We start from the raw sequence: 16,840 nt of genomic DNA, 5'->3' as shown, positions 1-16,840 counted from the left end.
CAATGCATACCACACAAAATCAATTAGAAGTCAGTAAGCAAAACCAAAATTCATACTTGCATTTGATTATAATGGATTAAATTCAAGGGTTTTAAAAATGCCTTGTAGTTCAAAAAATAAAGTAAAAGTCAATATTTCATTTTAGTTAGTAATTTTAAATAAAACCAACTGTTTTTTTTTATTTACTTTCTGTTGACACTATGCTATTTACTACTAATTTGCTGCATTGAGTTGATCCTATGTGGACCAGGGTGACTTTTATTTTGAAAGGAAGTCATATGAACTTTTTGCAAAAGTTATAAACTTCTACATATTTCAAAAAGGCTTTTATTTATACCAAAAAAGTTCATTTATATTGATCATAGTAGTAGAAATAACAAAAATACAAACCAGTGTTGTATTCCTTCAGAGGGAGAAGTAAGATTTTGTGACTCCAAATGGGTTGTAGTCGGTGAGAAATCGACCCAAATGGATCTTTAAGTGTTGGAGGATGCAGACCCCTGCCTTAACTACTAAAAAACTACAGTTTGGGACTAACTACTGCCCTGAATTTAAAAAGTCATTCGGACACTATGCTCACTACATTTTTTTTTTTTATTTGACTTCACAGTTTTCCTGACGCAAAAACCTAATAAATATCAAGATTTTATGAAGAATATTTATGAATCTGTTGTGTTCTGATGTTTAAAAACTTGGATGGTTTATTAAAAAAAAAAGAAAAAAAATTCTCATGAAAGATTGTTCAAACACAGTGTCTATATTTGCAAATCTAGTGATCATTGATGCTCACTGTTTTTTTTGTAGATACTTCGGAGAAGTTTTCAAGGGTTCTGGATTTTGGAATTGTAGATTTGGATAAAATGGCAAACCCATGATAATAAATAGTGATTGAATTTTGACATAACAAGTGAGTAATTACTTTAATTCCATCAAAAGATTATGCTTAGTGGAACAAAACCTTTACTATTTAATTTCTTATGCTTGATTAAGACATCAAACCCATTTTATCAGGGTGGATTATCAAAGTTTTGTATTCATACTTTTAACAAAACTCTCCTTTTTATTGCTTCTTTTTTGGGATGGTTGTCTAATGTAATTATTTCTATTTTGTTAGAGTTTAGTGTATCCAAATGAAGACTATGACACTTATAACATCAGATTTGGGGTCAGTGTGCAGATTTCAGTTGAGAAACATTTAAAAAATATAATAATATTTTAGAGAAATCGAATGTCGCAGACACATTTGTTAAAAAAAAACCAATTCAGGTGAAGCAGAATATGAGATGCTTTATTGGAGTCAGATGATTTGGCAGCAGATCCTGTGTACAGATAATTTGCCTCAAGTTGTCTCTTTGTCGCTTTCTTCCGTCTCAGTTTTTCACACAAAGCAGAACAAACCTAAACCTGCACACCCTCAGCCAGGCTCCAATGGGTTGCGTGATGGCTGACGTAGGTGAAACATAAAAGAGAGAATATGAGGTGGAGAAGGAGGGGAAGGCGAGAAGCCCAGAGCTGACAAACAGACAGAGAGACAGGAAGAACAAAAATGGAGAGTCCTCATAATCTGGAATATCTGAACTGATCTCCTGTTAGCGACAACTGTTAAACACTTTGAGTCATCCCTTCATTCTGCTTGCAAACTGAAAACAGGTTTGGAGGGAACCTCCTCTTTTTTTGACCCTTTCTCCATCTTGTGGGTTCGGCCTCCCAGTTTCCACTGGTGGCCCGTCTTCCTGGCAGGGCTTCAGTTGTAGCAGCCGTGGGGATGCCACTGCATGTCCCGGATGCGTCTGATAGACTGCATCTGAGGGCAGCGAGCACCAAACTCATTGAAATGCCTGTAATCACCCTTCTCCAGCACGTACTGGCTGCCTCGGTAGCCAGGGAACTGATAGCCAACCCAGCTGAAAAAAAGAGGGAATATTTTATTAGCAAGATATTCTGCAAGCAAGTGTAATATAGCTAAAGCAAGTAAAGAAAAAAATGAATGGATGGGGTAACATCTAATAGAAACATTTTAATACCACATTAGGCATTAAAGCTTTTTTGACACTTTGATTCACTGCAGGTATTCATTAGAGAAAAAGAAACCTCGCTTTTCTGTGTCATAATTACCTCCTGCACATCTGAGAGGGTTTACACGGAGGACTCTGAAAAGCTGACGCTCATCTCACACTGACTTAACCGTCGATGAAAAAACTCTATTCCTGAACTCGACTCAGTCTTGTTAATTAGGCTGCCGTTAGAGAATGACGTCACAGGTGGAGAAACGGTGGAGCTTTACTCTCCTTCTATTTGAAAAAACAGTTCCATCATTTCCAATGATCGCTCTTGCAAAGTGATCATTTAATTCAAACCAGCATGTGTGCAGTATGATGCGTCAACTGTGGGGTAAAGGCGGAGTGTAAGAGCACCGAGTTAAAGATGGATATTCACACACAAAGCAGTCAAAGTTGTAAGAAATATTTTTTACTGTTTATTCTAATGTTTTAAACAGTTAATAGACAAATGTCATCAATTTATAGGTTTTTTGGAATTTGTGTTTTTGCACAAGGTTCTCAAGACACTCAGTGACATGTATTTTAGCTACTTTTACCCAGATGACTTTTTTAAAAAATTGTACACGTAAGAGTGATTTACAACATCATACTTTTGACTTTTGCTGGAGTGTTTTTACAATCGAAAACTTTTACTTAAGCTGTTTTATTCAGATATTTTATTTTACCTTTTTATACTACTGATTTTAGGGAGGAATGATAGTATTTGTAGATATGTTTGTTTGATTGATTGGTTGATTGATTGATTGATTGATTGATTGATTGATTGATTGATTGATTGATTGATTGATTGATTGATTGATTGATTGATTGATTGATTGATGTCAAGCATAGGTTAATGAAATTACTGGACCAAGCACAAAGTTTCAAACTTATTATAGAAATAATGAATTCCAATGATTAGAAAATAGAAAACAAACAAACAGATACAAAGACAAACTTACATTTGATAAAGTAATTATTAACAAAAGTCAAGTTAGATTTATTGCTTGAAAAGGAGTTGGAAGAAGCAAATTTATATAATCTCACCCCTACCCCTATCTGTTGATAGACACAACATCACCTGTATGTGTAAACAGGGGCATTAAAGGAGAAAATCATGAGGGTTTCTGCTCATAAGACCTCCCAGTAGAGTTCAGCTTTGACTCTCCGATCACCCATACAACAGGTTTGAGCCTTCGTCACATGCACCCCTACAAGGGTTGATCAGCAGGTTTTTGGGTTGTCCAAACCTGAAGATTGTCTTGGGCAGAATCTGAATTCTTCCCTACCCCTACGGCTTCTCCCAACCCCTCTAATCATAGGGGCGTTTGAAGGGATTGTCCTAAATAGTTTTTTCAAGGCGTTTAAAGTCTTGCTGCGGAGGATTCAGTCTTCTGCTGCCAGGGTGTTGTGCGTTGCACTTTAACGCGGAGGAGAAATGCTTTTCTTCATGTGGGTGCGCTCTGATGCACAAAAGTTTACATTTAAATGTAAGTACAACTTTTTGTTTTAGCATGACTTTTTTAAAGTTAAAAAACAATGTTATGTATTTCTGAGCACCAGCAGCTACAAGCTAACATAGCTGACGAGCAACTATTGATTATGTCATCGAGTTGGGGCAACATCCGAATTTAAAGGCAGTTTTTCCATTACTCTCCGTTTGGAGGGCTAAATGTGAGGGTGGGGGGGCTGTAAGGGTAAAGGAAGAATTCTGATTCTGATTCTCCAAGGGACGTCATGGAAATGGTACACACTGTAGAACTGCCGTGCATGTGATAAGTGTATCGTGAAGTATTTCTGGTGATGCGTCAATACAGGCTGACCGTCACGCCTTGTAGAACATGACAAAACCAACTGTGCACACATTGAGCGTATAACATGTCAGAGCTCCTCTAAAGTTCTAGATTTTTTTTTCTTTCATTTTGCTTATTTGCTTTAGCAGCCTTAATTTTTGTGTTATTTCCAACCCTGAAAATATTGTGTGCAATCTATTTGTGTGCATAATTGTGCACTTCTTTCTTTGTGATCTTAGTAAACCAGACACTGACTGTTAACCCTGTAAAGTCCAATACATCAAAGAATTAATAGAGAATTCAAATTTAGAATTAAGATGTTTTTTAAACCTTCTGATGAATTCCACAAAAAAAAGTTGTTGCGTCGTTTATTGTATAAAACAGCATAAATTATAACTCATTAAGGGATTTGATATTATCACAACATTTTTTAAATTTGTTCAGGAAAAAAGTACCTTATTTACCCAAAGTCTAAAATATAAACTACATATTTTTAATAAGATTGAACTATATTATTTAAAAATATATCAACAAATGTTGTATTATTTCAGTATAGCAAATAGTCATTTTAAAAAATGAATAACAATCGAAGAGTCATTCTCATCATAAAGTTTTAAAAATCAGCTACATTTTTTTCATGCCAAAAGTGTTTTTGAGATTTCATGGAGGCAGCCATTTTGAACTGAACAGGAAAAGCCCTTCTACTGCCCCTAATGGAAGAATGATGAACTACAGGACAGAAATCGAGCAAGTTTTATACAGAGAGTCTTTAAGGAAAGTTTGGATCATCTTAATGAGATAGGGGTCTCAGAAATGCCTGTGTCAAATATGATCTGAATGGTTTATAAAAAGTGTTTATAACCCTGCTTATGGCCTTCATCTATGATCAGTTTTCAGCTCAATTTTAGAAACAGAAGAGTGTGACACACTCACGTTCCACAGCTGACCAAGATACTGCCCACTCTGTCTGTGAAGCCATAAGAAAACAGGCTGGGGACATCATCGTCCATGATCTCCATCTTGCGACCTTTGTACTCTCCAACTTCATACAGACAGATCTTGTGCTTCTCAGGGTCCTGCAGCAGAGAAAAGAAAAAAGCAGATGCCAAACTAGAAAAACACATTGCCAGAGGAAGTGAGTGAACATCATATATCATTTTACCATTCGAACAGGTCTAAAGGACAGCAGGTAGTCATTCTTCTGACAGTTGCTCCAGGAGTCCCAGCGAGGATACTCTCCTTTCTCCAAAATGAACATTTCCCCACAGAAGTTCATCTGTTCAAAGCCCACGAAGCTGAAGGGGGAAACATTCAAAGGGAGAGATGATAACAGTTCAGTTGTACCATGTCAATGTGATAATCAAATGTGGAAGGGTGAACTGTTGTCAAACTAACCGTGGTTTCTGTGTTTGCGGCGCCAATGCAAAAGGAAATCTGTACAACACCTCTGGATTATCCAAAAATGCTTTCCTGCTATATGGTCAAATTACTGCAGAGCTGATATACTGTCAGATTTGTTAGATCTCTATGCAGGTTGTGGATGATTTTTCCTTCTCTATGAATAAAAAAGGCTTCTCACCCAGCTTGAGGATCCTGTGCAATATATATTTGCTGTCATACACTTTTTAATATTTAAATAATGTGTTGCAGCGATATCATAAAGCAGCAGAGCTCACAGTTTTGTGCTAAAGTTATGGTACATTAAAAAGTTGTTGTGCTTTATTCTGCAGACCCAGGGTCATGTCTTTTTCAACCCCAGGGAACCCATGAGGTTATGTTTGATGACTATGTCTTTTTCATTCTATTTTGCTATATTTTTTTAATTTTTCATTGTAGTTGTATAGCTGCTTTTAATTACTGCTACCCAAAACAACAACAAAAAAAGTGATCAATCTAATTTTAAGAAACCAGGAGAAATGTATTGTTTGGTTCTTCAGGGTAAAATGAGTGAGGGATCCCTTTTTGAAAGTCACCCAGGAGAAAACATAAGTTTTTGCATTAATTTATAAGATGAAAATGAAAGTTTGTTTCACCCCTTTTTTCACCTGAGATTAATTGCAGGGTGACAACCTCCATTACAAAGAATGTCTTTTATTGAGAATTTGCTCAAAGCATTTTTCTCTATGGAGTAAGTAAAGAGAGACACTAAACCACATGTTTATCACATCCTAAATGGATCACTAGTGTTCTATTCTCACTGAATGCCAAAGAAAATGTGAAGAAACTACAGTTCTTAAAAGAAACATGGCTGCACACAGTAAAAACTGAATCTTAAGAGAATTAGAAACCATTTTTCTTGCAAGACAGAATATATATATATATATATATATATATATATATATATTTTCTGTCTTGCAAGAAAAATGGTCTGATTGTGAGGATTGTGGACTTTGTTTTTTGTGAGTTATGTTATGTGTTTTGGTCATGTTCTGTTTTGAATTGTTTCTCAGTCACATCAGTTTCAGGTCTGTCATGATTCACAGCTGTCTTCATTTTAACTCATTTCTGTCTATTTAAGTGTCTGACTCTCAGTTCTTCCTGGTCAGGTCATCCGCTTGACTTGGCTCTGTTCAGGCAGCCTTTTTGTTTCTCCTTAGGTATTTGTCATGCTTTGGTTAGTCTATTAAATATTCACTTTCTTTCACCAAAGCCTGGTCTCCTGCGTTTGGGTCCTCCACCACCTGTCCTGGCACTGATCAAGAAAGTTTATAATATAAAAATAATCTGAGTTAGAGAAAAGAGTTTTTTTTCTTGAAAATAAGAATTCTTAATAGAACAATTTATTTTAAGCCATTAGCAGATTTTTATGCTTTTGATTATTTAAAGAAAATTTCATAATGGGGTAAAAAAATGTTGATCTACTGTGAAACAGTCTGTTTTTGCATTTCTTTTACCAGTATAAAAAAAATTCAGATTTTAAGTTTTTTGGACTTAAAGTCATTTTAATACTGTTTTATTAGTTTTATTGAAGTGTTGGCACAATTTCAATAAGGAAGCTTTACCTTACTTCTAGGTAAGAAGGGTTCTTACATCACTCACTCTTAAACAACAACCAAATTCCTCGCCTTTCCTTCTCAGCCAATCACAGTCATAGTTCTGCTTTTAAATTCGTGGATGTTTATCTCTATACTTTCTAGATCAGCCATGTCCAAACTATGGTCCAGGCTATAAAACCATTTAAACTGGAATATATTGTATTGATGATCCTTATAAATGTTATATTTTACCTTTAATTCTGGTAATTACCCATAGATGGTGCAACATAAATACATTGACCCTTGTTTAGGTGCAGAGAGTTGTTCTGCATTCACGTGGTTTGCTGATTTTCTCATGTTCACGTGTGTTTTCAGAGGCGGAAGGTTATTTGTCCGAACTTTCCAACACCACATGAAAGCAGCGTTTCTCTAAGTTTGTACTTTTCCCCTGAAGGACATCAACCCATCAGTGCAATTGGTCCTAAAATGAGAACAAAAGCCAAAGTTTTGAAATAAAATCCCCAAAACGTTCTGTTTTAAAGTATATTGATTCATTTTCAATCTAAATTAAAGAATGTGTTTGTCCAGATTGCATGCTATTTTTTTCTCTCATGAGGTGGAATTACCAAATCTACTCCTGGTCCAGCCTTATTGTTAAATATTAGAATCCTTTGTGGCTCACAAGTCAATCAGTTTGCCCACCCCTGTTCTAGAAGGTTTTGGCTGACCCTCCTCCGCCCCGTCTTCCACCTGGACCAATACTTTGTCATGGACTGGCCCTAAACCACCATCAGCACCTACGCTCTTGGGTTTCTCCATCCATGGTCCGAGCTTATCTCACCAAAAAAAAGATGTCATCTGCCTGGAGACTAATCGGCAAAAACTATGGACTATTTCAAGTACATTTTTGCTTCACAAATACATTTATTTGCATTTCTAAGATCTCTCCTAATTGAAATGCTCTTAAAGTTTTTTGGTGTTTTTTTTGTATTTGTCATCCATAAAATGTCTGGTGATGCATACTTCACATAAATGATTTGCTTTTACTACACTATATAATTATATGCTCATTTAGTAACAGAATGACTCACCATGTAGCTTTGAAACTAACACCTTTGCTCTAGAACCTGTGTAATCTCTTGGGAAACAAGCTTCCACTCTCAACATGCAGAGTGTAATGTCACCTAATGGAAAGGCAGAGCTCTGAAATCCCCCGCTCTCTGCATCTGGGAGTGCCATTTCCTGCTGCAGCTCTTACAAATGCGGGCATGTGCGTGTTCCATTATGTACTTCTGCCACTTACGGCCCACAGTGGACGCGCAGGGAGCGCACCCTGTCCATGCCCATGTCGCACACGTTCACACACTCGGCATTGATCTCCATGCAGCGGCCCTGGAAGTTCTCCTGATCGTAGACGCACATCTGACAGACAGGTGGGGGTGAAGGAGACAAAGAGATGACGAGCCAATGAGGTTTTCTCCAGAGAAAATGCAGTGTGACCGCATGGAAGCGTCTGAACAGGAAGCAGCAGAGATAACGCATGTGGTGCAATGACAGCCATCCTCACAGAAACTTCACACTTTTTTCTGTCAGTCTTTGCTGTGACCATATTGTTACGGAGCTTTAAAAAAGCAGCAGATTGTGGCAGCAGACGTCAGCTCAGGAGGTAAAGTGTTGGACTCACTGCACCCTCACAGACTGCAAAGCATATCTGAAGCTGCTCTTGTTGTTAGTATAAAACAAACAAACTGCAGTGTTGTTGTTGTGGCTGCAGCTTACCTTGTAGGACACCATGCCCATCTCCGATCTCTTGCTCTGAGCAGCTTTCCCATCAGTCTGGGAAGCAGTCTTGGACTTCTCTCCTCCAGCAGACATGACTGAGACCCAGAAAAGAGAAGCTGTTCTCACCCTCACTATAATTTATGCCATTTCAATGAAAAAGGGTGCACAGTGTGCACAAATGTTCATTTAGAGTCCAAATATCCAAAAAGAAAATAGGGAAAATGGGTATACACAAACACACCTCACAAAGTATGATCCTCCTGAAAGTATCTACAGCAGTCTGGCCAAAATGCTACGTTACAACTCATATTCAACTTCCCAAAATTTTTCTTTAAATGAACAGTAAAGGCGCACAAAGCTCTTGATAAGTTAGTGAAACAGTGGGATGTAGCAAGTACTGCAATATTCAATTAAATTAAGCTCAAATGCCCTAATGTAACATCCATTTATCCATTTTCTTGACCCGCTTTATCCCTTTTAGGGTCATAGTGTTGCTGGAGCCTATCCCAGCAAGTGTTGAGCAAAGTTGGGCTACACCCTGGACAGGTCACCAATCTGTCACAGGAACTTCATGTAACATGTTGCCCTCATTTATATTTAAATTTCAAACACATTTTTGGATACCACCCAATAGGACAAAGCAAAAATGAAGACATTTTCCATCAATATTAGTAAAAGTATTGCATTACATCTGCATGAGCAACACATTCTCATCCCCAAGTCGTCACATATTGACGTTTGGTCAAAGACCTTTTAAGACTTTGGGTGTTCCCAAATCGTCATTTTGTGATGTGCTGGCTCCTCCAGTTAAATCAGGGTCTGGTCATTTTGTCGGACACGGAACAAACCTCGGGACGCGGCCGGTACCTTAACCCGCGTCTGGTACTGCATCCAGAACAGGTATCGAATAGGTCTGGTCCGGAATCCGCGTCTGGAACCCGTACTAATCTTAGTCCCATACTGATCTGCGTTTGATACCGATCTACGTTTGATACCGGGTTAATACAGGTTTGTGGCCCGGAGGTTAATTTACCTTGATTTCATTGGAATAGCCAGCACGTCAAAAAAAACGACAACTTGGGACACCCGGAACGTCTATTTTTGACGTGGAAGGGTCGTTAACCATGCGTCAGCATGTGACTACTTGGGAATGAGAAACCGCTTGTCTTGCTAATACTTTCTTTCTTAAAAAAAAGGGACTCCCCAAGTTTTGTTTAGTTAAAAAAAGCAACAAGTGTTTTTAAATAAAGGGAAAGTCCATCCATTTTCTTAACCCACTCTGTCCCCTGTGGGGTCACGGGGTTACCAGAGCCTTTGCCGGCAACTTTTGGGCGAAGGTAAGGAACACCCTGGAAAGGTTGGCAGTCTGTCACAGGGATAATCACACATCTACACCAACGGATGATTTAAAATAATCAAAAAATGACCTATGACTCTTGTTTTTGGACTATTGGAGGAAGCTGAGAAACCCACATATGCACGGGGAGAACAGACTCCACACAGAAAGGTCCCAGCTGGGATTCAAACCAAGACTTCCTCTGTGGGGCAAGAGCAGTAACCACTGCTCCGCCGTGCAGCCCAAAAACACAAACTAACAAACTGAAACATATTTTGCTGGTACAAAACATATATTTAACATTTCCTTCTAAATAGGTTTCAGATTGTTTCATACAAAAATCTGTTTTACTTTTTTAATCTGACTGAAAGATGTAGTTTGCTAACATTTGATAAGATTTTCTGTACGAATGTGATATTAATTTAAAAACACAAAAATTTAAAAATACAGAATTTGGCACAAAAATGCAAAGATCTTGTAACTATAGTGATGCCTCTGAATTACCATTGATTAAAATTTGCTTTCAAACAAATAAGGTTGCTTTGCTTAAAGTGTCGTAGTAGTTTTTGAACCTGAAACCTGCTGTTTCAGCACAATAACAATTCAATCACGAAAATGACCTAATCCCATGAGGAACAAAATGAAGCTCCAAACTCAGAAGAAAATCCCACTTTAGCCATTAAATTAACATTTAACTCATCGGTGACATACATCTGTGATCTGTCGTCTCCGCATTGCGGGACGTTGGTCCACCGTCTTACCTGCGGCAGTGTGTGCGTACAGGAGTGGACTCGGGAAGGTGACGATGCTGAAAAGGCTCGCGGCCTCTTTGTTGCTTTTATATGCTGGCGCCCGGAGCGGGGGGATTACACGCACAGAAATAAAGTTGCTGAGCTCACAGAACAGAAACCCCACCATCATCAAAGAGAAAGAGGCGGGCAGGACCACGAGCAGAGGGAAGGAGGAAGCTACTCCACATTTGGACATCTACAACTCAATCAATCTGACCTCACTAAACAAACACAATTAAAGGAGTTCACTTTGATTAAGCTGAAACGTAAGCAGCTTCAGAATGAAAAATCACATGTCGAAGCATCATAAGTCCAGATTCGGGAGCCTGTGAGAGCGGTACCCCTCTGTGGTGTAATAAAGAGGCAGTGGGACAAAAACAAACAACAGAAGCAATAAACAATGTGAAGCAATAGCATTACAGCCCCCTGAGTGAGTGCAATAACCAGAGAATCTTCCTCATCATAGCAGCAGGACAAGGCTATTAAATTTCTCCTCCCTCTGTCTTCTTCTCCTGCGTGGGCGGGCCTGAGATGCTGACAGAAAGTCCGTGAACTGCTTCGTTCAAGGAGCAGACAGCTGTGCAGGCGAGGTGATGGGAGGCGTGACGTCGGATCTTCAGAGGAAGGCATGAAAGAAACAAGGCCGCAGCTGTCGCTCCTGTCACTCCCATCACCGACGAGCTCATTCATGCGTAAGGCGACCTCTCTTACAACCTCTACAATCTGAATTTAATGAAAGCCCCCCCCCCAAACACACACTTCAGTGAGGAGCAACGAAAGTTCTGCTGGGGAAGAGGAAGGAGAGTGAATCACCAGGAGAGAATACAGCTGCACAAATTCAATTCATTTTTATTTCCAATGCATGACAAGCTCAAAACATTGAAAACAACAGCTAAAACGTAGAAACAATTAGAAGAAAACTCTATAAAATAAGTGACATTAAAAAAAAGAAGATAAAAAAGAATCTCATGCTGTGCCTGAAGCCTGACTTTAAAAATAGGTTTTAAAGAAATGAAAATGGTGTTTTGTAAAATCAGCAGGTCACAAGCTCCCTGCTCCGCTCCATTCTGATGCAAACACTTACAGACAAATAGATCCATGAACGTCTTTGTTTTCCTCGTCTGAACTGGCTCAAAACTGTACAGCTGGATAGCTCCAACATTACTTACCATTTTTGCTGCACTGCTAATGTTTGAAGGGACTATAAGCTTAAACTAAAGTGGGTCCCGTGTTCCAAATTTGGTCCTCCAAAGGTTATCTTTTGGCCAGCCTTAAAACACCTTACCCGTTTTGCATTGTTTCTCTATGGTGTTCCAAAACTTTACGGCTATAATATACTTTCAGCCTCCAGGTGGCGCTGTTAGCATTTTCTTTGCCTGAAGCTATGGGTGAAACAACCCACAAATGAGTCAGCTCTGGGCTTTTTTTTTTTTAGAAATTCCCAAGAGCCTTCAGGGTCACTTCAAATACTTTTTGCGTCCTTTTTTAGCTAGCTCCACGTCTCTCATTAGGACACCAGTTTGCCGTTTTCATTAGAAGAAAGTTTGTTTTAGCTTGTTTTTCAATTCAATTTCAAGTAATTTCAATTTTATTATTATAGCCAAATATCGCAAAACAATTGCCTCATTGAGCATAAACTGGATCCGATTTAAATTTTGCCGTTTTGAGTGAAACTGCTTGAGTACCCCTGGTTTAAAGAAAGGGACAATGGGAAATCAGTGCTGGCTTACTCCGCAATAACAGTCTCGCCCACAACTCAGAGGCGAATTTCTAATAACCTCCTGCCGATCTGTTAAGTATGTCTTAGAAATTGGCACAAGATTTTTGATTTGGACTAAAAACAGCATATCTATAATTAAAAGACCACTTTTAGATCAAAATGTGATTGCAGTAGGACTTTAGGATGTTTTTATTTTTAAATAAGCCAAATTAAAAACATCACTGGAAACACATGCTTTTTTCACTGGTATCTTTGAAGCCTCTTCAAATATGCAATTTTTTAAAATCTCAGCAAACTGACAACAGTTAATTAATATTTGGTCTTTTTGTTTGTTTGTTTGTTTCAGCAGCAGCCTCAGTCAGAGAATCTGAAACCAGGTCAGTCTTTTTCAGGGAAAACATCCCCACCACTCTGCAGCTGATGTGCTGCCAAATTACCAAGAGGAGACAACAATGGCCGCCTTTCTAATTTCCAATCTTTGTTAATGAAATGTTTTTTTTACCTGAAAAAAATGCGTCACAACCTGATGCAGAATACTTGTCTATTTGGTGAGATCAATCTACATTTAAGTTTTTTTTTGCTCTACCTAAAAACATCAGAGGATTTCACAAAACATTTACAAAGATTCCAATTACCTGTTTTTGTGTGATCAATATCCCTCTGTCTTTTGTTCTTCATCTTTTATTCCTTCATAATTACGTTGTGGTTGTTGCTTCCTCTGTATCTTGCTTCTTTTGCTTCTACAAGCTACAATGTTCCAACAAGGTTTACTATTCATTTGTTGGTTAAAAAAAAACCTGTTTCATATGTTCAGATCTGTACATTAACTCCAGCTCAAGAGAAGTTTTAAGGCAGTGTGTCAGACATGTCTTGCAGAAGTAACACAGTTTGAGTTTTGTTTAAAAAAATCTTAAACATCCACCAGATGACATTTTAATAAATATAATGATAAGTAAAACACAATCAGCCTTGGTTTGATTGAACAGCTCTGCCTCAGGCTTTGACACAGCCTGTCCAAATCCTCCTCATTCTATGTCTATAGCCTGCCATTGTTGCTCTATAGGATGGCTCTGCTGACCTGCATTGATGGACCACAAACAGCCTCGCATCCACCCCCCCGCACCTCAGTGCCCGTGCTCTATATGATGTGCTGAGTCGACAGGGTGCGAAGGGTTGCAAAGACAGAGACAGAGGGCGCCGCGCTCTGCGGCCGGCATGCAGCGGACCGCAGGAGGGCCAGGACTCAGACCAGCGGGAAACTGCCTGGTTAACTGAGAAGGCTCTGGAGTTCATCTGAGGTTCTCTGCAAACTGAAATGGAATACAGTAAAGTTATGGCTTGTTAGACGTCATGAACACACAAATATGAGGCAGCTTGAAGTGGAGAGTTAAATGGTAACAAAACAGGGTAGTTGGAGGCTGACTCCACCCACAGCCAAAATGTGAAAATAAAGTCAGAGAGGTGAAGATGGGGAACAGTTATCATTACTGGAGCTGCAGATCATGATGTGGGACCTAAATGGTTTGACCAATCATGAAATTCAAATGTGATACCTCATTTCAACATGTAGGGGGCCGTATACAGCCAGTTTTTGACTATATTTTCAAGAATTAAAAAGAGTTTATTTTAATTTGAGAAAAATTTGCCAATGACCAACAGATAGTTCTTTTAGTCCCATTTATAGAGTTCAGCTAAAAAAATTGTGATTTTGAGTTCACCTTTTAAGGATAACATGGTCATTTTGTGAAGCAGCTTATTCTGAATAATTGAGTTAAGTTTATTGGAATTGATTTAATCCTGGAGTTCAGTCAAAGAAAGGACATGAGAAAATGAAACAAACATAGCATCAAAGTTCAACTCCCACGCTGATGATCTTTTGATTTATTTTAAAAGTGTTCCCAGTGGTATTTTAATTATGATTTCACTGTTTTTAGGCAAAATCAGAAGTCCACCCTAATTTCTGTCACCTACGTGTTAAACTCTCTCCTGCTAACTTACAGCCCTTCACACCCCCAACCTAACATTGCTGGTGCAACAAAAATATTGAGCAATATTGGAGCTGTCTAGATTGAACTAGATTCCAGCTCAGGTGAGGAAAACAAAGACGTTCACGGATCTATTTGTCTCGAAATGGATAAATCAGAATGGAGCCGAGCGAGGAGCTTGTGGCCCACTCAGCCATTTTTCTACATAACAAATGAGCCTTTTGTCATCCATGTTTTAACAATTTGAGTAAAGAAAAACTCAGAAATGTAATCTTAAGCCTAATTTTCTTTGTATATGTCCGCCATCAAACACCAAAACATCATTGTTATTGAAACAGGTCTATAATTAGGAACAATACGATCGTTTTTTTTGTTTGTTTCTTTGTTTTTGTCCTAATTTGTTCACAATTAATGATATGAAATGTTTGCTATCTGATTTGGGAAAAGCCAGAATTTATCATGTTGAAATTAACAAGCCAAATGTAACAGTAACACATAACAAATTATATATTTATCACATTTTTTAAGGATTTAAAATGATCTCAATGGCAAAATATCGTTAAGTTTACCCACCTTACAACCTTTCCAGGCTGCTGGCATGCAAACAGACTGAATGAATGGATGGGATGATGGATGACAGACAGAAAGACGAGTGGATTCTGGGTTGCTACATCCTGACTGGCAACAGGGGAAAAGTTATTTTCAGACACAAGCACTAAATCCCTTCAGTTCTGTGGAACCTGGCAAGAGTTTGATGTTTTCATCCCCATAAGAACGATAGTGAGTCAGAATGGAAGCAAAATATTGCATTAAGTTCTAGTTGAAACAATGATAAATAGTGTATACATGCAGTATATAATGCTTTACCTTCTTTAATAACCAGAAGCTGTTTACAGTCACTCCAAAGATGTCAACTCCTCTACCAAATACTGGTGCCAACCAGTAGTAATGTGGGGTTCAGTGTCCTGCCCAAGGACACTATGACAAACTTCAACAAGATTGCCGCAGTGAGTGTTAAATGTAAAAAACACACACTTCTGTCTGGTTTATGGCATATACATTTTGCAAACGTGTGTCTTTATCTGAGAGTTTTTCAGAAGTCTGAATTTCAGATCCAGCTGGGAGGTCTTCAGCTCTTCTTTCTCCTGTCATGTCATCTTACCCCAGCTGCTGTGTTGTGACTTACTGAAGGAGACGTGGAGAACTATAATGAAGCAGATAGAGAGGAAGTAAAAGAGCAGAAACAATCTGTGGAAATGAAACCCCAGAGAGTAATAGAAGGGAGTGTGTTGAAGAGTAAGTACGACAGCTCAGAAAAAGACGTGACACAACTCTGTCGGAAATGTCTGGTTGCCTTGCACCTGGCTGATTGGACCAGCTCTAAAGTCCTTCAAGTTTCTCTTTCTCACAGTTTGGGTGAATGAATGCTAGCTACTAGCAGGTTCAGGTCTCATGGACTGCTGTTCCTCTTCACCTTCTTGTGTGGAAGAGCCGAGCAGCAGGTGCTGTGGTGTTACCAGGTGGCCTTTTTCTGAGGGCATCTCAGAGTTTTAATGTCTGGCCATATTAAAGCCACGGATCACTTCCATCTGGGCTGAGGAGACCATTCTCTCCTCGTGGATGTGCTGTGTTTCTCTTTAACTGTTTACCGTTTTCCATTTCCCATCTTATTGCATCTTTTCCATGAAAGAGATGTATTCAAATTAGGACTTGTCCTCTTCCATTGTGTTCTGAAAGCATTGCAGCTGATTCTAACCCCCTAGACGTGTCGGAAACCTTTAGAACCTGAACAAACATAGATCAAAGTCAATATCAAATTGAGCTGAGAAGTTATTATTTTCATCTTGGTCAGTGGTCGGTAACCTTTACAGAAATAGAGCGGTTTGGGCTCATTTTCTACTGATCAAAACCGAGGAGGAGCCGCCTAGTTTTACTTTAGCCTTTAAGAAATTTGGATTGGCATTCATTACCTTCTTTTTTTATACATATATAAATATGAATTATGTGTATTTTTTGGCACGAACAAAAGCAACAGTATAATAAGAAACTAGCATTTTTTTATTTTATTTTTTTACATTTGACAGAAGTTAAGATAACTTATTTTCAAAATAAAAGATGGTCTGTGCCAAGCAGCATTAGTGTAGCTCTAGACCGCTATCAGCCATTGTTGTGCAACATAAGATACATTAATATGTGTTAATTCATAAAAGATAAACTTTTTACTAAAGTTTATCTTTTGTTCATTCTGGTGGTAGCGTTGAGCAAACAATACGTCTTCAGGTCGACAGGGATGTAAACACCTTCAGTTTGTGCACCTCAGCCATCAAATTATACATTTAACTCATCTAAATTAAATAATAATGCTAATTAAGTAATCCTTACTTAAAAAAATGCTATTATTTTATTTTTCTTCAGCCAG

The 16,840-nt window shown here is 38.4% G+C and overlaps 1 protein-coding gene across 1 annotated transcript; it reads right to left on the bottom strand.

The window, feature by feature from the left end:
- Positions 1-584: 584 nt before the first annotated feature.
- Positions 585-11,196, bottom strand: crybb1l2 (crystallin, beta B1, like 2). Its single transcript, XM_024260048.2, has 6 exons — positions 10,687-11,196; positions 8,587-8,684; positions 8,111-8,229; positions 4,995-5,127; positions 4,766-4,908; positions 585-1,904 (listed from the first exon to the last, which is right to left on the bottom strand). Exons 1-6 carry the CDS (start codon positions 10,910-10,912, stop codon positions 1,745-1,747), a joined length of 879 nt encoding a protein of 292 aa, XP_024115816.2. The 5' UTR covers positions 10,913-11,196; the 3' UTR covers positions 585-1,744.
- Positions 11,197-16,840: the final 5,644 nt, after the last annotated feature.

The sequence above is a fragment of the Oryzias melastigma genome, linkage group LG1 (assembly GCF_002922805.2).
Source record: "Oryzias melastigma strain HK-1 linkage group LG1, ASM292280v2, whole genome shotgun sequence".
NCBI lineage: Eukaryota > Metazoa > Chordata > Actinopteri > Beloniformes > Adrianichthyidae > Oryzias > Oryzias melastigma.
Note: the sequence above shows the minus strand (reverse complement) of the source record. Positions and strands in the feature narration are given on the sequence as shown.